Source organism: Mustela lutreola, chromosome 11 (assembly GCF_030435805.1).
Source record: "Mustela lutreola isolate mMusLut2 chromosome 11, mMusLut2.pri, whole genome shotgun sequence".
NCBI classification, from domain to species: domain Eukaryota; kingdom Metazoa; phylum Chordata; class Mammalia; order Carnivora; family Mustelidae; genus Mustela; species Mustela lutreola.
Genome location: NC_081300.1, coordinates 61,121,754 through 61,147,115, shown reverse-complemented (window position 1 = coordinate 61,147,115; position 25,362 = coordinate 61,121,754). Strand labels below are relative to the sequence as shown.

Below are 25,362 nucleotides of genomic sequence, written 5' to 3'. Positions count from 1 at the left end.
TACACAGCAATGCACAAGAGCAGCTACTGGTACAGGCAACCACAGGATAAATCTCAGAAACCTGTCAAAGCATTGGCAGCTAGACACAGAAAAATATATGATTCCACTCATATGAAATATAATAACAAAAACTAAACTATGACGATACAAGTGGGTGGCCGGGTGGGAGTGGGAGGAGGAGAATTGACTTGAAAAAGGCAAAGGGGGCACCTGGCTGGCTCAGTTGTTAAGCAACTGCCTTTGCTGAGGTCATGATCCTGAAGTCCCAGGATCAGTCCCACATTGGGCCCTCTGCTCAGCCCCTCGCCCCTCTCATGCTCTCTCTCTCAAATAAATAAAATCTTTAAAAAAGAAAAGAAAAAGGCAAAGGATTGTTAATGGAGGGACGTACATGTTTTATATATTCTAGGTGGTAATGTTTAAATAGGTATATATAAGTGTCAGAAACCCACTGAATGAAACCTCTAAGATCTGTGTATTTTACTGTATGTTAATTATACAACAGTAAAAATAAAATACAACAATGCATACTGCGAAATCCTAAAATTGAGTTAGGAGTGGGCCAAAAATCTGACAGGAAGCACGCTAGCAGACTAAACCACACCCCCAAATGATTCATGGATTAATCTACATGCCAGGGAGTGATGAAGAGATCTCAACTAGTATTTGTTTTGGTGGCTATGGCAGTAAAACACGTATGCTGAGCAACTCAGCAACACTCCCTCACTCTCACTGCATCTTCCCCTGCGATTTTAATTCAGAACACACTTACCCTCTTCTAAATTGGCCTTTTCTTTTTAAGCCCCGTTGTGTTGCCCCACGCTAAGAACTGGGGTTGCAGGTGCCTGGTTAGCTTACCCATGTGGAGAAAGCTTACCAATTCCATGGTCACTTTAGAAAGGTTAAATATTCAAAGTATCTGAACATATACCAAGTTCATGAGAAACGTTAGTATTCCCCTAATATTTCCTACACATAACAGATAAGTATATTTTCTTAGAAAGACAAAAAAAAAAAAAAAAAAAAGGCAGGTGAGTCCAAGAGTAATAAGACCAGCCAGCCAGCATTCTATCTCTGACCAAGGGCAGTGTGATGGAAAAAAATAATAATGTAAGGCTTTATATGAGAGTACTAATAGTTTTTATTAAATGCCTTCATATGTAATTAAAAAATACCAAAACCACAGAAAACAAGATGAAAACTGTAAAGTACGCACAGAAAAGGAGACCCTCTAAAAAACACTGCAAGGAGTGCAGAGATCAAAAATGTGAAATGCAAATAAGATGAAAGAGAAATTAAGAAAGAGTCAGAGCATTGTGGTGGTGGTGAAGTTCTGTGTCTCTGATTGTGGTGGTGGTTACATGAATTCACACCTGTGATAAAATGACACCAAATTCTACCCACACATTCACTGTTCCACAAGTTTCTGGTGATGACACCCTGCTATAATTATGAGAGATGTAACCACTAGGGGAAACTGGTTTAAGTGGATATGGGAATCCCTCTATATCTTTGTAACTTCCTGTGATCTATAATTTTTCCACAGTAGTAAGTTCCTAAAGGATTAAAGAGAAAATAAATGCAGATGTCAAGCAAAATAGATCCCACATATGCATCACTAGAGTTCTGGGAGCAGTAAAGGGCTGGAGCAAATTTTCCTTCAATAAATAAATGCTTGAATTCCCATATTGAAGGGTATACTGTATGATGCAACAAAATAACCATGAAGAGTCAACACAGAGATACAGCCTAATAAAATTAAACTAGACTTGAAAGAGAGCATCTCTGGCATAAGCTTACAAAAAGACCAGGTCTGAAGCGGAAAGAAGTGGGGTGCCTCAGATTTCTCTCCTACATTCCACAGAAACAGTAAAGCATTCCACAGAAACAGTAAAGCAATTCCTACAAAAGACTTAGGGGAGGAAAACGTAAGCCAAAGATTTTAAACAAAGCCAAGCTATGCTTTCATTACAAAAGCCACAGGTTAACTGTGGAACATGAAAGAGCCTAGAGTACTGTTCCCTCCGTCATCTCAGCAAACTACCACAGGACCGACTTCCCTCAGTGGAGAGAGGAAACACCTGATGACTAGAAAAGAATGTACCTAACTACAGAATAAAAACTAAACAAGTGTAGGATACAGTGATGAATCAAAATGCAAATGAAATGCCAATGCAGAAATTATGTAACTAAAAAAAAAAAAAAAAGCAGAAAAGGAAAGAACATGAGAATAAGCTCCCTCATTTTCTCATTGGTGAAAAGGCTGTTATGGGTTGAGCTGTGTTTTCAAAAAAGCGTATGTTAAAGTATTAATCCCCAATACTTAAGAATGTGACTTTACTTGGAAATGGGGGTCACTGCAGATGTAATTAGTTAAAATGAGGTCATAGTGGAAGAGGCTGGACCCTTGATCCACTGTGAATGTAGAGGCAGAGATTAGAGTAATTCATCTAGAAACCAATGGATGCCTACAACCATCAGAAGCTGAAAGAGGTAAGGAAGGGTCCTCCCCTAAAAGCTTTAGTCTAAAGATTTTTTTTTTTTTATTTGTAAGTAAACTCTACACCCAACAAGGGGCTGGAACTCACAATCCTGGGGTCAAGAGTTACATGCTTTATCAACTGAGCCAGCCAGGTGCTCCTCCCCTAAAAAGCTTCAGAGAGAACATGGCCCTGAACTTCTTGCCTACAGAGTATGAGGTAATACCTTTCTGTTGTGTTAAACTACCCAGTTTGTGGCACTTTGCTATGGCAGCCATGGGAAACTAACACAGGTGGGACTCAAAGAACATCATTTAAAAGTTGGCAAAACAAGTGGTTACCTTTGAGAAATGAACCTATAAATGATTATTTTTCTTCTCTACACTTTTTCCAATTTTCTTATACTGCACACATATTTTTATTTTTAAAGAAAAAGGAAAAAAAAAAGGTAAGCACCTACCCTGATAAACTTGTTCCAGAAATTTCACTAGGAGAAGAATGACTCAGTGGAGAAGAGGAAGGTCTGAAGCTATCCTGGTCATCCTCTGAGCTATGTCCACCATGCTCAGGAGAGTGATTTTTCAAATCTATCAGACAGGTGTTATTTTTGATGAGAACAACAAAAAAAATCACTTGTAATTTTGTGAACATGACCAATTACTTCAATACTTACCAACATTTTTAGGTGTGATTATGGAATGTTTTCCAAAAGTCACATGTTTTTCACCATTGCTTGCTTCACTAACACACTCATTTTGCCTCTGATTTTCTCTACTGTTTGGTATTTCTTCACAGTCTCCTGACAGCCAAACGGATGCTATCCTGTGGTTCGGTACTAATGAATACCTATTAGATGTTGGAGTGGATACTGAGGTGGCTGTTTCACAGTTACCAGTATCTGGTAATTTGTTGTCCATAGGATATATCGTCACATCAACTATGGTACTTTCACTCTCTTTTCTATTTGTAAGAATTGAATTGGGACAGTTTGTTCTCAATGATTCTTGATTCTTGCTCTCTCTGTTTTCACCATAAACAGAAAATGCTTTATTTTCTTCTGGTTCCCTTATACTTATATTAGTGGCACCTAAGTCCACTGTATGGATGTCTTGTGTAGTCCGTTCTTTTGGCAAAGATGAATCCCACAGACCAGATGTACCAGCTCTTGAAAAGTTTTCTAGTCCACTTTCGTATCTACTGAATTCTGTTTTTTTAAGGTATTTCTCCATATCAAACATGCTGGATCCATTACTTTTTTCTGTATCATTAGGCAAGAAATGAGGCAGCATGGAACAGTCCTTTTGTTTATTATCTTCCTGAAAAGTCTTCTCTCTGGTTTTATTTGAAAGTGCCTTGATCATGGCAGCAAGCTGGGCAGGATCGGTACTTACCGACACATCTGCAATGGCTGAAGCGATGGTGCTTATCCTAAGGACAGAATCATTGCCAGAAGGCGGCTTGCTTTTGTATCTTTGGGGTTGGCTACTCATGAAGAAACTGTCCTAGAAAGGAGAAAATTCACATCAGATAAATTTATCTCAGTTCCCACGGACATATACATATTAGTTTAATCTTTACATGTCACATAAAGTTTAATAGCAGCTAGAAATTAATGGTATACCAATTAAATATCCTAATTAAAAAACAGATAGCTGATATCAACTTTAATTACAGAGTACTAGGTTACTCACAAAATTGGATTATCAATTATTTTTGAGAAGTCTTCAGTTGTTGAATAGATGCTAAAGAGGAGTTAAAACTGAACCAGATGATAATTATTTTTTTATTTTTTTAAGATTTTATTTATTTATTTGACAGACAGAGATCACAAGTAGGCAGAGAGGCAGACAGAGAGAGAGAGAGGAGGAAGCAGGCTCCCCGCCAAGCAGAGAGCCTGATGCGGGGCTCGATCCCAGGACCCTGGGATCATGACCCGAGCTGAAGGCAGAGACTTCAACCCACTGAGCCACCTGGGCGCCCCCCAGATGATAATTTAAAACAAAAAATTAAGATATTGGGATTGAGAAACCTTTGAGCCATTGTGATTCCAAGTATAATTCTTGGTAATTTCATTCAGTTGTTAGAAATGAGGAACACTAACAGTCTCAGATCACTTTGATCCAGGTATTGGGATTGAGCTGATTGGAGCTGGGCCTCAGCCCTTATGAGAGCCAGCCTAATTTTGGTTCATCTTTTCTCCAAAGGTGTGTAGCCCTTTATGGTCTCATCCTAAAGCATGGTTGTTTACATGGTTAGGCTCTCATCATTGGTGGACACTGAACTCTGTTTTGATTCCCTCACTCCCATAAGAACACCTTTGCTAAGTTTCTTCTTAAAACTCTTATCCATAGCATCTTCTTGAAGCAACAGATCTCCACAGGAAAGAGTATCCTCAGTACTGGGATTCTTCCTTCTCTTGGATTCTTGGATTTTGGCCCAATATTTTTTTGTTCCTTTTTTTTTTTAAAGCTCTCCTGCGCCTTCTAAGAGATGCTTCTGGATACACTATCCAGTTCTAACAGTTGTCAGCCAGAGTTGGTTTGCATTGCTTAGTCTGCTATTACTGGAGCAGAAGTCTTAACTTGCATTTTTAAAATAATAAATAGGTTTATGTTTCTTTGCCGTGGCTTCCATTTCAGTTGTTTACCCATGGTTCCTATTTATGTCTTGCTAGTGTCCTCTTTCATGTCAGAAGCAAACACAAATCCTGTCTGGAAGACTGTATCTCCCATGGCCTCAAATTATTTCAGCGACTTTTCCTGTAAAAGGTTAAAAGCAAAATAGGAAAAGATACAACACGTAAACACTCAATAAACACTACAGAGTAAAAGCTGGTATCACCTATGTTAACACTGGACTCGACTTAAGGCATAAAGCGTAACCACAGACAAAGGCAGACATACACAATGACAGAAGGTCTGATTCATCAGAGAGAACAATTCTAATTTGTATGTACCCTAAAAACACAACTTCAAAATTTTTAAAGCAAATAATGCCAGATTCACAGTATGTAATAGACAAATCCATAATCACAGTGTGAGATTTTAATATCTAAATAACTGAAAGAACAAGTACAATATTCTTAATGATAGTTTCATCACTATGATTTAATAAATTTTCCTAAATAAAACATACAAAAGAGAGCAACCAAAGATCACACCACAGGCATTCCTGTCATGTGCACAGAAGATATTTTCAAAAATGGAACAAATGTTGAGCCATACATCGTGTTTCAACAAACTTCAAAGGACTAAAACCTATCTTTCTCTGACTACAGTATAACAGGCCTAGAATCAATATTTAAAAATCTGGAAAACCCCTAAATGTTTGGAAACTAGGCAATACACTTGCATAACACAATGGACCAGAGAAATCAGAAAATATTTAAAATGGAATTATAAAGACAGTATGACTAGGGCACCTGGGTGGCTCTCTGCTCCGTGGGGAGCCTGCTTCCTCCTCTCTCTCTCTCCCTGCCTCTCTGCCTACTTGTGATCTCTGTCAACTAAATAAATAAAATCTTAAGAAAAAAAAAAAGAGAGTATGACTTAGCAAAATATATGTGATGTAAAAAATAGTACAGGATGCAACAAAATCCCTGCTCTCAGGGAAATTTATACCATTAGATGTTTATGTAAGAAAACCAGAAAGGCAGAAAAATTAAGCTTAACATTTATATCTAGAAGTTAGAAAAACAACAAATTAAATCCCCAGAAAATATAAGGAAGGAAATAAAGACCAAAAAATATGAATAGAAGATAGAGAATACATAAAATGAATGAATTAATAAAATTGAGAAATACCTGCTAAGAATGACTAAGAAAACAGAGGGAAAAGAGCCAATATATAACAAAGAAGATATTCCTTAAGAACCTAAAATATTGGGCGCCTGGGTGGCTCAGTGGGTTAAGCCGCTGCCTTCGGCTCAGGTCATGATCTCAGGGTCCTGGGATCGAGTCCCGCATCGGGCTCTCTGCTCGGCAGGGAGCCTGCTTCCTTCTCTCTCTCTCTCTGTCTGACTCTCAGTGTACTTGTAATTTCTCTCTGTCAAATAAATAAATAAAATCTTAAAAAAAAAAAAAAAAAAAAAAAAAAAGAACCTAAAATATTAAACAATCACAAGAGGATATTACGGTCAATATTTGTCAATTTATACAGAGTGATAGATTTTCAAGTTTAGATGAAAGGTTGTAATTCCTAGGAACCTACAATTTATTAAAACTGACACAAGTTTTAAAGATCAGAATAGTCCTATAACTATTTCAGAAATCGAGGGGCACCTGGGTGGCCCAATCAGTTAAGTGTCTGACTTCAGCTCAGATCATGTTCCCGGGGTCCTTGGATCAGGCTCCCTGCTCAGTGGGACTCTGCTTGCTCCTCTCCTTGCCATTTGCCCTTCACCCTGCTCATGCAGTTATGTGCTCTCTCTCTCAAATAAATAAAATCTTTAAAAAAAAAAAAAAAACTGAATCAGTGATTAAAAAGTATTAAAGAAAATTCCAGACTCTGAGGATTTCACTGATGTACACTACCAAAATCTAACAGCACCAATTTAAAATAAATAAATAAATAAATAAAAATAAGAGTACCATTCTTCCACTCTTTGAGAAAAACAGAAAAAAAAAAAAATGAGATGATCAAAACCTTGATAACGAAACCAAAAAGGCATTCTGCTCACTCACAGACACACAGTCTAAATAGACCATAAGCAACGAATCCAACGATCTATAAAAAGGATAGGTGTATTCCAAGTATAGAAGAACAACAGAACATTTAAAAACTATTTCTTGTGATTCACCACATTACCAGAAAAAAAGAAAGCTGATGCTTACCTTGACAGATGCAAAAAAGCATTTGACAAGATTCAACCTCCTTACAAGTTAAAAACAAAGCAAATTAGCCAACAAGTATCAGAAGGGATTTTTAAAAACTGATAATAAATAAAAAACTACAGCACCCATCTAATTTACCTTTTTCTTCCAAATTTTAAAATTCTAGTTAGTTAACAGACGGTGTAATACTGGTCTCAGGAGTGGAATACAGTGATTCATCACTTACATATAAACACCCAGTGCTCATCATAACAAGTGCCCTTCTTAATGCCCATCACCCACCCACATCCCTCCATCAACTCTCAGTTCGTTCTCTATAGGTAAGAGGCTCTTGTGTTTTGCCTTTCTCTTTTTTTCACCCGTGTTCATCTGTTTTGTTTCTTAAATTCTACATATGAGTAAAGTCACATGGTATTTGTCTTTCTCTGATTTATTTGGCTTAGCATAATACGCTCTAGCTCCATTCATCGATACAAATGACAAGATCTCTGATGGCTGAGTAATCGTCTATTTTAGATATACACCACATCTTCTTTATCCATCCATCAGTCAATGGACACTTAGGCTCTTTCTGTAGTTTAGCTATTGCTAAACTATTTAGCTATTGCTAATGCTGCTATAACCACTGGGGGCCATGTGCCCCTTCGAATTTGTATTTTTGTATCCTTTGGGTAAATACCTAGTAGTAGTACAATTGCTGGGTCATTGGGTAGCTCTATTTTTAACATTTTGGGGAACCTCCATACTGTTTTCCAGAGTGGCTGCATCCATTTGCATTCCCACCAACAGTGTAAGAGTGTTCCCCTTTCTCCACATCCTCACCAACATCTATTGTCTCCTGTGTTGTTCATTTTTGCCGTTCTGACAGGTGTGAGGTGGTAGCTCATCTTGGTTTTGATTTGTGATTCCCTGATGATGAGTGATATTGAGCGTCTTTTCATGTGTCTGTTAGCCATCTGGATGCCTTCTTTGGAAAAAAGTCTATTCATGTCTTCTGCCCATTTCTTAACTAGATTATTCGGTTTTGGGGTGTTGAGTTTGATCAGTTATTTATAGATTTTGGATACTAGCTCTTTATCAGGTATGTTGTTTGCAAATATCTTCTCCCATTCTGTAGGTTGCCCTTTAGTTGCGTTGTTTCCTTCGCTGTGCAGAAGCTTTCTATCTTGGTTAAGTCCCAATAGTTCATTTTTCCTTTTGTTTCCCTTGCTTCAGGCAACATATCTAGTGAGAAGTTGCTACGGCTAAGGTCGGAGATGTTCTTGCCTATGTTCTCCTCTAGGACTTTGATGGTTTCCTATCTCACCTTTAGGTCTTTCATCCATCTTGAATTTATTTTTGTGTATGGTGTAACAAAGTGGTCCAGTTTCATTCTTCTCCGTGTTGCTGTCCAGTTTTCCCAACACCGTTTATTGAAGAGACTGTCTTTTTCAAGATTTGTAGAAGATTAGTCGACCACATAGTAGCACACATCCAATTTAAAAATAAAATACTGAAGAGCTTTCCTGCCCTGTCAGGAAACCCCAACATCATTACTTCTTCTTCAACACTGCTCTGAAGTATAATCAGGTAGGCCAGTCAAAGAAATTGAAGGTATCAAAATCAGAAAGGAACAAAACTATTGTTCTCAGAAGATAAAACTGCATATATAGAAAATACGAGTAATTATTAGAGTTAATAGTAAATTGAGCATGGTCACTACATGTAAGTTGAGTATTTGAAAAAACATGTATTTCTGTTTAGCCAAAAAAAGGAAGAGTGAAGCTAAGCAAGGCAGTATTAAAACACTGTTTCAACAAGTTAGAAAGAAATCCAAATGATGCACAGTCATCTCTGCACGCCCACAAAACAATCATAAAATACAGAGAAAAATTAAAACCTAAGTGGAAGGTATAAAATTTTCATGAATTGTAAGATTCAGAATTATAAAGGTGTCAAGCTGACTGTTTGACAGATTAAATGGAACACCAGTTAAAAGCCCAACAGTACTACCGGTTGGTTTGCTGAAGGTGGCAAAGTGATTTTAAAATATATATGGAAATGCAAATGGCCAAGAATAGTCAAGATACTTTACAAGAAAAATAAGGTAACAAGACTTACAAAGCCACAGTGTCATATTGACATAAGACCCCAAATGTCCAAAGGACATGTCTAATGGGCTTAATGCAGGGTATTCATATAATAGAATACTACATATAGTAATAAAAATGAGCTTCTTCTTATACTTAAGAGGTGCATCTAGCAAACACAAGTGAAAAATAAATCTAAGAAAAAGAATACATGGTACATGATTTCTTATAAATAAAGTTCAAAAGCAGGGAAAATTAATAGCACATAGAAGGAGAAGTGCTCAGGAGGAGAAAAAAAAAGTGGTTTCTGAGCTACTACTGATGTTCTTTCTCGACCTAGGGGTATGCATGGGTAAGCTGTGGTAATTCACTGACTGTAAGGTTGTTTTATAAATAAATTTATGTATCCTTATTATGTTTAGTATGTACATATGTACTTGGCATGCATATTTATTATACATGGACTAAAATATTTATGAAAATTCAAAGGACATTTATAACAAAACTGAATCCAAAAAAACCCAACAAATATTATACTGTATATATTTTTCACATGTGACCTTATGTTGATCTTATACAAGAACTATGACAATGCAGTTTCAGTTTTTCTCTATGGAAAGCTCAAGATACCTCTGTTTTGCTGTTAGAGGCAGTTAATGTCACATCACTTTCATCCACTTGTGAAATACTCTCCAGTTCTTCAGCCTGAAGTGTAACTGATCCTTCACTTAGCTGTGCTTTTAAGTCTCCTGTAGAAAATAAACAATAATTCAACTTACATCTATAGACTACCTCACAGAAACAATCTGTGGGATAAGGACCACTCAGCGTGACTAACTGCCAAGGAAGTCTTTGGACCTCAATTTGAGTTTGCCAAGTTTCAACTTTAGATTGTGGATTTTAATCTCTCCCTTTCAAGTACTGACAAACTCACTTAATATTTTCAGCTTTAAACATTTCACAAATATACAATAAGCTGAATTCAAAAATGAGAACTTCTTGGGACACTAGGTGGCTCAGCTGGTTGAGCATCTGACTCTTGGTTTCAGCTCAAGTCATGGTCTCAGGGTTGTGAGATCAAGTCCAATGTCAGGCTCTCCACTGAGTGTGGACCCTGCCTGAGATTCTCTCTCTCTCCCTCTATCTCTCTCTGCCCCTCCCCTGCTGCTCATGCACACACTTGCTCTAAAAATGAATAAAAATTAAAATGAGCCCTCTTTACAATAATAGAAAATCAACTAATTTTATATCTAATCTCTTCATCCCAACTCCTCCACTGGATATAGGCTCTTTTTTTTTTTTTTAAGATTTTATTTATTTATTTGACAGACAGAGATCACAAGCAGACAGAGAGGCAGGCAGAGAGAGAGGGGAGGAAGCAGGCTCCCCGCCGAGCAGAGAGCCTGACGTGGGGCTCGATCCCAGGACTCTGGGATCATGACCTAAGCCGAAGGCAGCGGCTTAACCCACTGAGCCACCCAGGCGCCCCTAGATATAAGCTCTTTAAGGACTGGAGCAAATCTTGTACAATTTTATATACGTAGCACCAGGCACTGTACTAACAAAAAGTAGCTGTTCAGTAATTGTATGTTATTACTGAGAAAGTCTGATTTTAAATATTTATCATGGAGGGGTGCTTGGATGGTTCATTTCGTTAAGCATCCAACTCTTGATTTTGGCTCAGGTCAAGATCTCAGGGTCATGAGCTCAAGCCCCGCATCAGGTTCCACACTCAGCAGGGAGTCTGTTGGAGATTCTCTCTCTCCCTCTATCCCACCACCTCCTAAGATAAATAAATAAATCTTTACAAAAAATATTTATCATAGATACTTGTCATACTTAGACTACTATGGTCCAAATCTCAAAATATCATTTTAACCAAAAGTCTAATTAAGTTCATCAACTCAGTAGTTGAATAGACCAAAATTAACTAACCCATTTGAACTAACCCATTAAACAAAAGATGTATTTCATTTACTTTGTTTTTTACAAAAGGATTTAGGTGGGTTTTGGTTGACTTGTTTCCACTTTTGACTAAAAAAGGCAATATGGGTTATATAAGAATAGAATCTGTAACAAATACTGAAAAAATTCAAAACAACATATACATTTTCACTCATTAATACGATCACAGAACCACTAACTTATAGTTTAAAAAAAGGTTACTAAAAACTCCTTCATTTAATCCATTACCTGAAAATATATCATGCTTAAGATGAGCCATTTCTTTTTCCAAATTACTTCCTGATACATCAGATTTTCTTATGAGAGCAACAGGTTCTCTCTTCTCTGGTGATCTAATAAAATAACCAAATGATGGCTACAAAATAAACATGTGAGTTATTTCCTGAATTTTTAACTGCTCTGAGAAATTCTAGACTATTTTATTTTACTATTGGTAACCTAGCTAAATTACTTCAACAAAATAATTGTTCTTTTCATTTAAACTCAACTAGAGATAAATTTTAAAAGTCTAGTTTTATTTACTTACTGCCATATTCAATCATCAAACTAATACTGTCAGATATGCTGCTTTTACTAAAAAATCCAAATTCAAACCACCCAGGAAAGACATTTCATTCCTTCAGGAATTATTATGGAGTAGCTGCTGTGTCAGTCACTGTTTATAATCAGTGTGATATATCAATGAGATAAAAGATAGAATGTCCTGCCTTCTTAAAACTTGTAAGTATAAGGGTATTTATTTTATACAATACATCCACAAAAATCTGCATTAAGATTAGTTGGGGGTGGGGGGAAGATTAGGTATGTTCCTAGCACCTGGAAGAAAGGGCTAAGGAGCAGGGAATTCCCACTTGTCTTTCTTATACAACTTTGACATGTCAGACCTGAAATGTAAATTCATTAAATGCACTCAATTTTCAATTGAGCTTCACCTGGGAATTTTTTCCCTTGATCCAGTAACTTGAATGCAAGTAACATTTCATAATTTAAACCAAAACAGAAATTCTAAATGATAGATGTATTTTTCCACGATCCAGTGCTTTGTTTGTTCAGTAAGGATTTCATTTAATCTTCAACTTCTCTTATAACGTCAAATTAAAACAAAAAATCTGTCTCTCCAAAGCACTTATTTTCATTTTTTAATTCACTGCGCAGACAGGAATGTATAGGGATGGGATGTGTCAGCGAACCCCAACATCATCACTCCTCTTTAACACTGCTTTGAGGTGCAATCAGGTAGGCCAGTCAAAGTAACTGAAGATACCAAATGCAGGTACCAGTTCAAATCAAATTTAAGTCCTGTATCTGGACTTTGAGTTCTAACACCATGGCTATTATTTCAAGTTATATTTAGTAAAATCCAGTTTTAATACCACTCCCTCCAATAACCCAACTCTCCTATAAAGAATTTATCAAGCCTTTTGACTCGACCTCTGAAAGGAATCTTGAATCCTTGATTTTTCTGGGTCTATACTATAATTCTAGACACCGGCCTTCACATCTCTTCCCAAGTATGAACCCTCTGCCTGTTGCTATTCCTCTTGCCCCTCTCCACCCAGGTTCCTTATACAGTAGCATCATGTCACACTTGGAGATGGCGCCGGCACCACGACAAAGCTGCTTCCTGCCTCCAAGCATTTCTTCCCAATTAATTTCAGATGAACCCAAGTCCTACAATGACCCCTCATGATCTGGTCCTGGTATTTTTCTACCACTGAACCATCCTACCCTCTCTCCCTTCCCCCATTTACATCAGCTCCCCTGGCCTGCTTTCCAAGCCTCCACATAGATGATTGCCCTTTCCTGAGAGCACTCTGCCTCCAGATCTTTTGGCAGCCTCCTCCTTCCCATCATTTAGGTCCCAGTTCAATGCCATCTCCTCAGAGGTGGTCGCCCTGACCACCGCAGCTAAAGCAACTTCTTTTTTTTCACCCCATGTTCCAAAATGCATTGTTTAGGCACCACACGCACTGCTCCCTGCAATACGTGCCCTCCGTAATTCCCACCACAGGCTCACCCAACCTCCCATCCTCCTCCCCTCCAAAACCCTCAGTTTGTTTCTCAGAGTCCACAGTTTCTCATGGTTTGTCTCCCCCATTCTTCATAGAACTTACTATTATTGCTTACATTTTCAAATTTTTACATGTATTACAGCTTATTAAACCAAAACTTTCCTATATTCCAAAACATGTTTTCAGGTAAAAATTTAAAAAAAAATCAATCTTCAAATTCTTCCCATCAACCAATGATATAACAATAGCAATATCAACTAACAGGTATTGAACACCTGCTGCAAGTTAGTGTTAGTGCTAAGTGCTTTATGTGTCCCATCACACTTAATTCTTATGAAACCCTATAAAATAGCACTCCATTTTAAAAACTGGAAAATTAAGGCACAGATGAGTTAAATAAATTGCTCCATGTCACAGAAGGAGTTAAAAGATAGAACCAGGACTGGAGTCAGGGTCTGACCGACTATAAAACCCGAGCTGTCTACCACAATTCTATCATATGCCTATTCTGTCCCGGCTGTAAAGATACTATGCTATAGTTAATATCATCATAACATTCAAAATATAAGGGCTGGTGAATTAATTCAACCATTTTCAGCACATATCATACTTACTCTTTTCACATTGTAACCACCACCAAGGCAACCAAGAGCTTCAGATCTTTGAGCAAAGAACTCTCCTAAAGATAGGCGTAAATAACTGGCATCATCTTTGTCCAAATCTGATGTGCTAAGTGATTTCCTTAACAAATTATAATTAATTGAAGTTCCCCAAGATGTATCCCCTAGTGCAGCTGAAGTGTTCTGGGCATCTATATTTTCTTCCTAGGGAGAAAGTTATTGTTTCATTTTACTTCCCCATCAAGGCTTCCTTCTGTTCTTCTAATATGCAAAAATAAGAAAATTTAACTAAGAAAATTTAAACATCTTCATTTTAAAAACATCAGGACAAAATCAAGCTTAAATAGCTAATAATAAGGTAATCAATATATTCAATTTGTTTAAATAGCATTACTTCATTTTAAAACATGGTTAAAAACTATGGTAAGATCTTTAAAGCCTATTAAGGTGAGTCTAAGTAAACTGAACTTATTTAGTATGCAGTTATTTTTAATTAATAATTGAGAGCATGACTAAAAAAGAAATTGTGTAAACATGAGAAAGCAAGATATAATTCTATACAAACTATGTATCTATCCAGAAAGAATATAGGTAAAATTTTGAACTTTGGTTAATCCCAATAAAATACGAACCTGCATAAATTGATGCTCTTTATTAAATTCTTCTTCATCTTGGTCAATCAAATCCAGGGCTTCAGCTTAAAAAAGAATTAGTTTATATAATTAAATTATACTAATGCCTAATTAAAAACTAGCAGATATTGAAAACTTAGTTAGGAAAATGAAACAGTAAAGAAATAACTGAGAAAAGTATATGAAAGCTTTCATCATATAACTGATGTATCTATTTTAAGTATGTTAAGTCTCTGGTTCTTAAACTTTTAGTAATGAACACTCCACTGTTAATGATTTTATCAGTTACTAACTTGTCCTAACTTGCTAAAGGGCCCTTACAATGTAAGCTTATTTGTAAAAGATGCACTTTAATTTTAGCTTTTGAAGATTTTGGCACAACTGACTTAAAGTACTCCAGGAATACCTGTGAAATTTTATCTGGAAACAGCACAACAGGAAGTCACCCTATAAACTTGTAGTGAAGAGGTCTGCTGGGATGCCCAACCACCTGTTTGCTCAGGACTGTCTCACAGCCCCACATCCCAGCAAACCCCAAAGGCTGGACAAACTAAAACAAGCGGTCATCCAAATTCTGCCCTCAAAGTCCCTACTGAGCAACTCAGTTTACCTTAGGGAAATGAACGGGCCTGGACACCTTAAATCTCTAAGTCAAATCCACAAACTAAAATGCCTCAGAGGCCAGAAGTGGATGAGCATAAAGGTCCAGGTGTGACATGGCAGGGAGTGATGGGATAGTGGCAAACTAGAAAGCACATGATCCTGCTCAAGTCATTGAAAGAGAAAAGAATTTTAAACATTTGACTAATCAGACAGTCTGCAGGCTCTCCGCCTACCTGCTACCCACTCTGGGTCTGTGCTTGGTACTTTGGGAGACTGGCTGAAACAGGAAGCTGTATGCAACCCAGAAGAGACAGTCTACCATGGCCCAAACAAGAGGTATCCCCCTCTCTCATTAGCTCATTAGGAGCTAATCAGATCCAAACTGCTTTTTGGAAACCCTTACAGTTCAACATTAACATCCTGAGAAACATAATGAGAATAGAAATAGACTTATTTCCAGGGCGCCTGGGTGGCTCAGTGGGTTAAAGCCTCTGCCATCGGCTCAGGTCATGATCCCAGGGTCCTGGGATTGAGCACCACATCAGGCTCTCTGCTCAGCGGGGAGCCTGCTTCCTCCTCTCTCTCTGCCTGCCTCTCTGCCTACTTGTAATCTCTGTCTGTCAAATAAAATAATAAAAATCTTAAGAAATAGACTATTTCCAATCAGGAAAAAAAGAACACCAGAGATAGCTCAGGTCCTTACTTGATGGGATAGTGGGGATTTTTTTTTTTTTTTTTTTTTTTGGTAAAGATTTATTTATCAGAGAGAGAGTGCGCATGCACACAAGCAGGCAGAGTGGCAGGCAGAGGCGGAGAGATGGGCAGGCTCCCTGCTGTGCCAGTAGTTCCATGCAGGACTTGATCCCAGGACCCTGGGATCACTACCCGAGCCGAAGGCAGTGGCTTAACTGACTGAGCCACCCAGGCATCCCAGATAGTGGGGGTTCTTTACTTTGTGAACCCATCATTTCTTATGTAAACATATTCTTAACCTATGAATAGGCATCAGGAGAACAATGAAACTCTCAAATCACATTAGAGATACAATCTTTCACGTAAAGACTTTTCTATGAGGATTCTCTGTGATGCCCATGACTCAAAGAGTTAAAAGCCACTGCCCTAAAATGTGAAAACATCAACCAACCATCTCTAAAAGCCAAGGGAGGGGAAGTAGGAAATCAGACCACTAAGAAGATAACCCAGAAAGACTTCATTTACTTCACTGCATTAAATATCGAGTGTTTTTCTGTGGTGCATGGGTGGCTTAGTTGCTTAAGCAGCTGCCTTTGGCTGCATCATGATCTCAGGGTCCTGGGATCGAGCCCCACATCAGGCTCTCTGCTCACCAGGGAGTCTGTTTCTCACTCTCTGTTTATACTCTCCCCACCCCTCTCTCAAATAAATAAATAAAATCTTTTAAAAAAATCAAATGTTTCTCAAATCATTAACTAAACAGTTCCAACTGATATTTGTTAGATTCTGAAGTACTTTCTTCTCCAAACTTTAACAGATTCTTCCATTCAAGAAAAATCTACAGTAATATTGCTACTCTGTATGCTCACCAGAAAATCAGTCAGCAATTACGAGAAAAAAGAACTTCATTTTTTATAAGAATCTATACCCACTTTTTTGCCAAATATAAAATAGTCCTTTCAAATATCTCCTGAATGCTTCCACTGTTAAATTTTGAAGCAGGCCATATACCCCAGCCCTCCAGCCAGTTTTAATCCTAGGCCATAAGCACAAGTGATACAGTGACTCAGATGCATGGAGCTGTCAGAGAGGGGGCAGAGCAGAAATGGAGCAGAGGGTGCCATATCTCTTATTTTCTGAATAAAGTTTATTAAGTAGATAAATTTTCATTTTGAATGACTTTGACATTATGAAATTACACTTTGGTCCAACCTTCCTCTTCTGAATTATCTCTTCTTATGTTTTAAAAATTCCCTTCCCCTTTCCTATAAAAATGCTTCCCCTGCATTTATGCTCCCCTGATGCTGATTTCCCTTAACCTAGTTCATCCTTTCTTTCCTTCCATCACACTTTTCCCCACAGTATTCCATAATCATTTTCCCCATTTCTTCACCACTCATCCTTTCCAACCTGGCCTTTGTTCATTCCCTGATCACAAGGATGGTTTCATTAAACTTCTTTTATCTATTTTAGTTTTCCGTGAATAGCAACACACCCACATAATTCAAAATGCAATGGTACCCATATACATGTTATGCTTCAACAAAGAATTTTTAGAAGTTAACCAAAGACATAAAAGGGAATATGGCACTGAAAAGTCTCCCCCTTATCCCTGACCCTACATCCCACATCTCCAAAAGCAACCAATATATAAAGTACCCCTGATATCACGATTTGAATCTATTTGATTTCTGAGTTCAGTAATTGGGGATTCCTTGCAATCCATTTCTTTCACTTTCAAAAAAATCTTGGCCACCATATGTATTTATGAATACATGTGTGTCCTTCTCCCTTCCACCTTTTTACACAAATGTCAAAATATTTTATGTGCGTTTCTATGTCTTAGAATTTAAACTATTTCAGTGATTATTCCACATTAGTACCTAAAGAGCCTCTTTCCATTTTTTTAATGACCACAATGTATTTTCCTTATATAGATGCACCTTATTTAATTAGTTCCCTATTTTGTACAACCATATTGCTTCCAATCTTTTGTTATTATAAACAATATGTATTCACATACCATTTCTGCAAGCATATCTGAAGAATAAATGCCCAGCAGAACCCCTTGGTTACAGGGTATATACATTTATAATTTTGCCAGATGCTTTAATACTTCCCTACCTACATAAATATTACATAAATACTACAGTACCTTTTCCCTCACACTCTTGCCAATATAGTTTTATTACCAAACTACTGGATCACTGCCAAAAAAATAATGGAAAAATAGTATCGTGGAGTAGTTTCTTTCCATGAATAAATTCCATTAACTTTTTTTGAACATTTAACAACCATTTTCATTTCCTTTTCTCTAATTTGTCTGTTTATATCTTCTGCTTAATTCTACACTGAGAAGCTGGTCTTTTTCTTACTATTTATTAGAACACTTTATACATTAGGAAAACAGGCCTTTAACCCATAACAGGAATGCAAATATATTTCTCAGTCTGACCACTAATTTTTAAAAATTGCTGACCAAAGCATAATATATATATATATATATATATGTGTGTGTGTGTGTGTGTGTATATATCTATATATGAAAAGTATTTATGTGTACAATTCAATGAACACATTTGTGTGGCCAGATTAACACCCTAGGTCAAGAGAGATAACATTGCTAGCACCCCCAAAAGGCCAATCAAGCTTCCTTCCAGTTACTACATTCCCATCAGAGGGTAACCAGTATCCTTACTTCTTACTTCAGAGAGCAGGGTACATTTTGAAATATATACAGAGAGATTTATATAGCATGTACTCTTATTTTGCATTATTTCATTCAATATGCTTGTGAAATTCATCCCCGCTGCTACAAGTAGCTACACAGCATTCATTTCCATTGCTACATAGCATTCCAATGTGTGAATAAACACCATCCATTGTATCATTAATGAGAATCTGGGAGTTTCTAATTTGGAGTTAATCATATAGTGCTGCTATAAATACTTTAGTCTTTTGGTGAAGAGTACCTCTATACATTGGGTATATACTCTGGTGTAGAATTACTGGGGGCCCTAAAGTATGAAGTTCATAAAGTTTACCTTCAAAAGCTCCTGTTAGACAAATTTCCCAAATGGTTCTATCACTTTATACTCCCACCAGTTACACATGAAAATTCCATGACCACTGACTTTTAAGTGATACAATCGCTATCCACTGTCCAGTCTGTACCCTCTTGTTCTTTCTAAATCAAGATATTGTTGAGCAAGCTCGAACTGTAACTTAATTTCCAGTTTCTGGCTCACACTTCCCACCTCAAATTATAATCATTCAAAATTCTACAGTTTCTTCTGATTTTCCCACCTCAGTTCATGGTACTTCCATTTTCTCAAGTAACTCCAACCACAAACCTCAATCTTTTCTTGCCTCTCTCTCTACTGAAATCCAGTCACCAAATCCTAACCATTTTATTTCCAAGTCTTTCAATCTCTACTTGCTTTTCATTCTCACTGTGACACCTAGATTTCTCCAACATCCTGAGAAATTTCCCAGTCAACTGACCATTGCTGCCAGAAGACAACTCACAAAGGAAGTTGGACACTGAAGTCTGCAGTGGCTCCCTATTGCTTATCACACAAGCCTCAACTCAGACACGGCAGTCAAAGCTCAACTCTACTTTACTTGGCCCTACTCTACCTCTCCAGCTTCACCTCTTCATCTCTTACTACTCTCCTCTTCCCATACCTTGTCATAAATGCTAGCTACATTGGACTATTTACCACTCTCAAAACACACCCAGACTTCCTCATTTGATTCTCTTTAATTGGGTTTTCTATCCATTTGGAATTTCTCATGCCCTGAAGCATTTGCCTTTTGAAACTCTTACCTCAAAAGCTACTACCTCCTACGTGAAATCCGTCACCCATTCATGCAAAAGTTATTTTTCCTCTAAATTCCCAAAACCATTTGGTTTGTGTCTCTTATGCTGCTAATTACTGTTTTATTCTTATCTTTTCCCCCTTTAGCTGATGGACATGGAAAAATACCTTATGTGTCTCTATCTTCCACATCATTACATGGTTAGGAGGAGCTCAGGACAAGCAGTAGTCAGAATGACTTCTTCCTGAGGTATGTTCTGAGACTATTAAAAATACGACTAGGCTTGACAGGCCACTGAATGCCTTTCTTTATCGCAGGTTTACAGATGCTCAGGGGCTGGAGGCCTCAGTGGCACAACACCTCCACAGACTAAGGCTCAAAATGTAATTTGTTCTGCAGACTTAAACTGGTTTTTCCTTTCACAGTCAGAGATAATCAACAAACCTAGCTGATATTCCTAATGCTCTCATTCTTTGAGATTTATGTTTTCCGTCACTTTTCTCCCATCATTTCCACATTTCTTAAGTTTAACACCAAAATGGATAGGACTTTGTAATTGCTCATTTTTCAGAGGATATTTCTTTTGTTCAGGACAGAATTTTAAAAGTGAAAATGTACAGCTTGAGGTCCCTTCCAACTCTGCAAGATGGAAGTTTTAAACTAATGTGAAAGAATGATAGTCTGACTCACTGTCCTTGTTTAAGGAAAAGGCTCAGCTCATTCTATAATGATTAGCACTGGCTAATTCAAGACTTTGTTCCTATAAAAACTACTGATAAGCTCAGTATTACAGCTGACCCTTGAACAACATGGGTTTGAATCCACACAGGTCCACTTAACAAAGATTTTTTTTTTTCTTTGATCAATATAGTATAGTGCTATGAATGTATTCTCTCCCTTATGATTTTAACTTTTTCTTCCTCTAGCTCACCCTACTATAAGAATACAGTATATAATGCATGTAACATGTAAAACAGGTGTTAATTGTTTATGTTACTGCTTAAGGCTTCTGGTAAACAGTAGGCTGTAAGTAATTAAGATTTTGGGAAGTCAAAAGCTATATACAGATTTGAAATATGCAGGGAGTTGGTGCCCCTTAATCCCCATATTGCTCAAGGCTCAAATGTATAGTCCAAAAACGATTTGATATGGCTAATCTATATATAGAGTAATCTCAGAATACCATGAAAAACAATGAAAATGGTACAATAAAGTGGTTATCAATACACTTACAACCAGATCTGAAGTCTTCATTCATCTCGTCAGTTAGAGACATATTTAAAATTTGTTCTTTATTAAAAGATGTATAATATGCAAGGTCAGTGACCCATCTGCCCTCTTCGTTCTGATAGACAACATTTTGTGGTAGATCTGTTTCTAAAAAATTCCAAAAATATCCAATCACATATGAAATAAAATGATGTAATATTCTAAACAATTTTACTTTGTTGACTTATCTTAGATATCAACAGTATTGCAATCTGCCCAAAACTAGTTAGAAAAAAGAAAATCCATTTCCACAAAAGAAAAATTCTCTTATGGTGGATAAGCCAGCCTTAACCCAGAAAAGATCTGTAATGGAGAACCAGTGGCAAAAGGAAAAACTGAGACTTAGAGTAGTATACTTCCACTAGATCTGTGAATAAATATACAATTTCTAATCCATAAGAAACAAAATTCTAATACAAAAGATTAGGCAAGTTCCACTTGAAAACATATTCTATTCAAAATGTATAAACATTTTATACATTTCTTAACTTTTATTTTTTTTAAAAAACTACTTACGCTCTTTGCTCTTTTCAACAGACTTGTAATATTCACATGTTCGCCTTTCACTAGTTGGTGACCGAAGACTATCAGTGTAATTAATTTCATTGTCATTAATAGACTTCAAAGATGCTACGTCCACATATTTTTGAATGGACACTTCAGGAGTTTCAGTGTCTAAACATTTATCCACAGGCAAAACTGTTTCTGAATCAGATCCCAAATGCTTATCTTGATGAAGAGACCTGGCCTCCAGCTTCAAAGGGTCCATTAAATCAAAATCACCTTTACTGGTATTTGTGTCATGAAAATAGACAGGGTTAAGTTTCACATTAGGAGCCTGGATAGTCTTCACAGGAATTTCTTCTCTTTCACTTTCCTTTAAAAATGTATAACAGAGTAGCCATTAGTTTTGTTTTTCATAATTTATTCTAAAACTTTATGGGAAAAATTTATGTAGTAGACATAAATGATTATTATATGAAGCATCAGACTATAAGGAATTCATTCTATTCTTTTAGACTATATGTAAACAAATTTTAAGCAATATACCAGAACCATAATGTGGTCATTATGAACATTTATCAACAGATTCAGATACCAAAAGTAAGTCCAACATGTTCATTATATTACAGGATGTAAGAAATATCACTTTAATTTTTAAAATTACCACCAGAACTCTCAACAAGGATGACAAGCCCATTAACGTAACCTAACTCATAAGTACGATTAACATCCCTTGAAAAGATATATTAACACCTTTTAGAAATAATCCCATTTACAGTTACACCAAAAAAACCATAAGATACCTAGGAATAAACCTAACCAATGAGGTAAAAGAAGAACTGTACTCTGAAAACTACAAAACACTTATAAAAGACATTGAAGAGGACACAAAGAAATGGGAAAGCATTCCATGCTCATGGGTTGAAAGAACTAACATTGTTAAAATGTCTATACTACCCAAGGCAATCTATACAATCAATGAAATCCCTATGAAAAATACCATCAGCAATTTTCAGAGTTAGAACAAACAATCCTAGAACTTATATGGAACCACAAAGGACCCCAAGTAGACAAAGCGATCCTGAAAAAGAAAAGAAAAGCTGGAGGCATCACAATTCCGGACTTCAAACTATATTACAAAGCTGTAGTCATCAAGACAGTATGGTACTGGCACAAAAACAGACACACAGTTCAATGGAATAGAACAGAAAACCCAGAAATGGACCCACAACTATATAGTGAACTAATCTTCCACAAAACAGGAAAGAATATCCAATGGAAAAAGTCTCTTCAACAAAGGGTGTTGGGAAAACTGGACAGCAACACGCAGAAGAATGAAACGGGGCCACTTTCTTACACCACACACAAAAATAAATTCAAGATGGATGAAAGACAAAAGGTGAGACAGGAAACCATCAAAGTCCTAGAGGAGAACAGAGGCAGGAACATCTCCGACCTCAGCCGTAGCAACTTCTCACTAGACACGTTGCCTGAAGCAAGGGAAACAAAAGCAAAAATAAACTATTGGGACTTCACCAAGATAGAAAGATCTGTACAGGGAAGGAAACAATCAACAAAACTAAAAGGCAACCTACAGAATGGGAGAAGATATTTGCAAATGACATATTGGATAAAGGGCTAGTATCCCAAATCTATAAAGAACTGAACAAACTCAACACCCCAAAACCAAATAATCCAGTTAAGAAATGGGTAGGAGACATGAATAAACTTTTTCTAAAGAAGGCATCCAGATCGCTAACAGGCACATGAAAAGATGCTCAAAATCACTCATCATCTGGGAAATACAAATCAAAACCAAGATATGCTACCACCTCACACCTGTCAGACTGGCTAAAATGAACAACACAGGAGACAACAGATGTTGGCGAGGATGCGGAGAAAGGGGAACACTCTTACACTGTTGGTGGGAATGCAAATGAATACAGCCACTCTGGAAAACAGTATGGAGGTGCCTCAAAAAATTAAAAATAGAGGGGCACTTGGGTGGCTCAGTCAGTTAAGCCCGACTCTTGACTTAGGCTCAGGTCATGACCTCACAGTTGTGGGACTGAGCCCCACATCAGTCTCCATGCTCAGCATGGCATCCGCTTGAGATTCTTCTTACCCTTACCTCTGCCCACACGCCCTCCCCCACTCACCATTTCTCTCAAAATAAATAAAATCTTTGAGGAAAAAAAGTTAAAAATAGAACTACCCTACAACCCCGTAATTAGACTACTAAGTATTTACCCAAAGCACACAAAAATACAGATTAAAAAGGGGTACATGCACCCGATGTTTATAGCAGCATTACCAACAACAGCCAAACTATGGAAAGAGCTCAAGTGTCCATCGACTAGTAAATGGATAAAGATGTGGTACATACATTATTTTTACACACACACACACACACACACACACACACACACAGAGGAATTTATTTTTTTTTAAAGATTTTATTTATTTATTTGACAGACAAAGAGAGATCACAAGCAGGCAGAGAGGCAGGCAGAGAGGGAGGGAGAAGAAGGCTCCCTACTGAGCAGAGAGACCGATGTGGGGCTTGATCCCAGGACCCTGAGATCATGACCTGAGCTGAAGGCAGAGGCTTAACCCACTGAGACACCCAGGGGCCCCCACATAGAGGAATATTATTCAGCCATTAAAAGAATAAAATTTTGCCATTTGTAATGATGTGCATGAAGCTACAGTGCATTATGCTAAGTAAGTCAAAGAAAGACAAATACCATATGATTTCAGTCATATGTGGAATTTAGGAAACAAAACAGATGAACATATCAGAGTAGGGAAAAAGAGTGGCAGCAGAGGGGAAGCAAAACATAAGATCTTCTTAACAACAGAGAAAAAACAGGGTTGCAGGAGGGAGGTGGGTGGGGGATGGGCTAAATGGGTGATGGGCATTAAGAAGGGCACTTGTTATGATGTGCATTGGGTGTTATATTAAGTGATGAACCACTGCATTCTACTCCTGAAACCAATATTGCTCTATATGTTAACTAGAATTTCAATACAAATTTGGGAGGGGGAACAAAATACCATTTAACAGGAGTAAAACAGCATATACTACAGACATCCATGAGATGTCCCATAACAACTGCATCAGACATGGCAAATTAAGCCAGCACCTCAAAACCATGCTCTTTCCTAATTGGTATTTCTTATTCTTTCCTAGAATAACTACTGCTGAAAAAGGGCCCAAGTGCTTAGAAAACTCTTCTCAGACATTCAGCTACCATCATAATGTCAAGTCCCCATAAAGCATGTTAAGAGTCATCTTTCCTGTTACAAGATGTATGATGACAAAAACAGTCTTACAAAGTTCTTTAAAGTTAAAATACTAAAAGCAGGTAGTTCTACATAAAGGAAAAGATGCTGACTTTGAAAAAAAAGCCATAGGTTTAAATCCTAGTGCCAACACTTATTAAATGAGTAATCTCCCAATAATGTTATACAAAAAATAAGCTTACATTTATCCTACCTTACATCAAAATAAATCCCAGATGGCTTAAACATTCGAAAGCAAAAGTGCCAGGAGAAAATACAGATGAATAACCTTATACTTTTTAGTAGATAACATCTATGTATAACACTCTTGTGAGTTAAAAATTTCCCAGTCTTGGGGCGCCTGGGTGGCTCAATGGGTTAAGCCGCTGCCTTCGGCTCAGGTCATAATCTCAGAGTCCTGGGATCGAGCCCCACATCGGGCTCTCTGCTCAGCAGGGAGCCTGCTTCCTCCTCTCTCTCTGCCTGCCTCTCTGCCTGCTTGTGATCTCTGTCTGTCAAATAAATAAATAAAATCTTTAAAAAAAAAAAAAAATTTCCCAGTCTTTTTTTTTTTTA

The 25,362-nt window shown here is 37.3% G+C and overlaps 1 protein-coding gene across 5 annotated transcripts in view; it reads right to left on the bottom strand.

The window, feature by feature from the left end:
- CEP192 (centrosomal protein 192) overlaps positions 1-25,362 on the bottom strand; it is a 126,251-nt gene that overhangs the window by 55,601 nt on the left and 45,288 nt on the right. For all 5 annotated transcript variants that reach the window (XM_059140952.1, XM_059140950.1, XM_059140951.1 and 2 more), the window contains 8 exons: positions 21,514-21,874; positions 20,962-21,105; positions 14,611-14,675; positions 13,973-14,182; positions 11,575-11,701; positions 10,012-10,130; positions 3,154-3,982; positions 2,941-3,067 (listed from right to left, as the gene is read on the bottom strand). In XM_059140952.1, the coding sequence (XP_058996935.1) occupies positions 2,941-3,067; positions 3,154-3,982; positions 10,012-10,130; positions 11,575-11,701; positions 13,973-14,182; positions 14,611-14,675; positions 20,962-21,105; positions 21,514-21,874 (1,982 nt within the window). The remainder of the gene's footprint in view (positions 1-2,940; positions 3,068-3,153; positions 3,983-10,011; positions 10,131-11,574; positions 11,702-13,972; positions 14,183-14,610; positions 14,676-20,961; positions 21,106-21,513; positions 21,875-25,362) is intronic.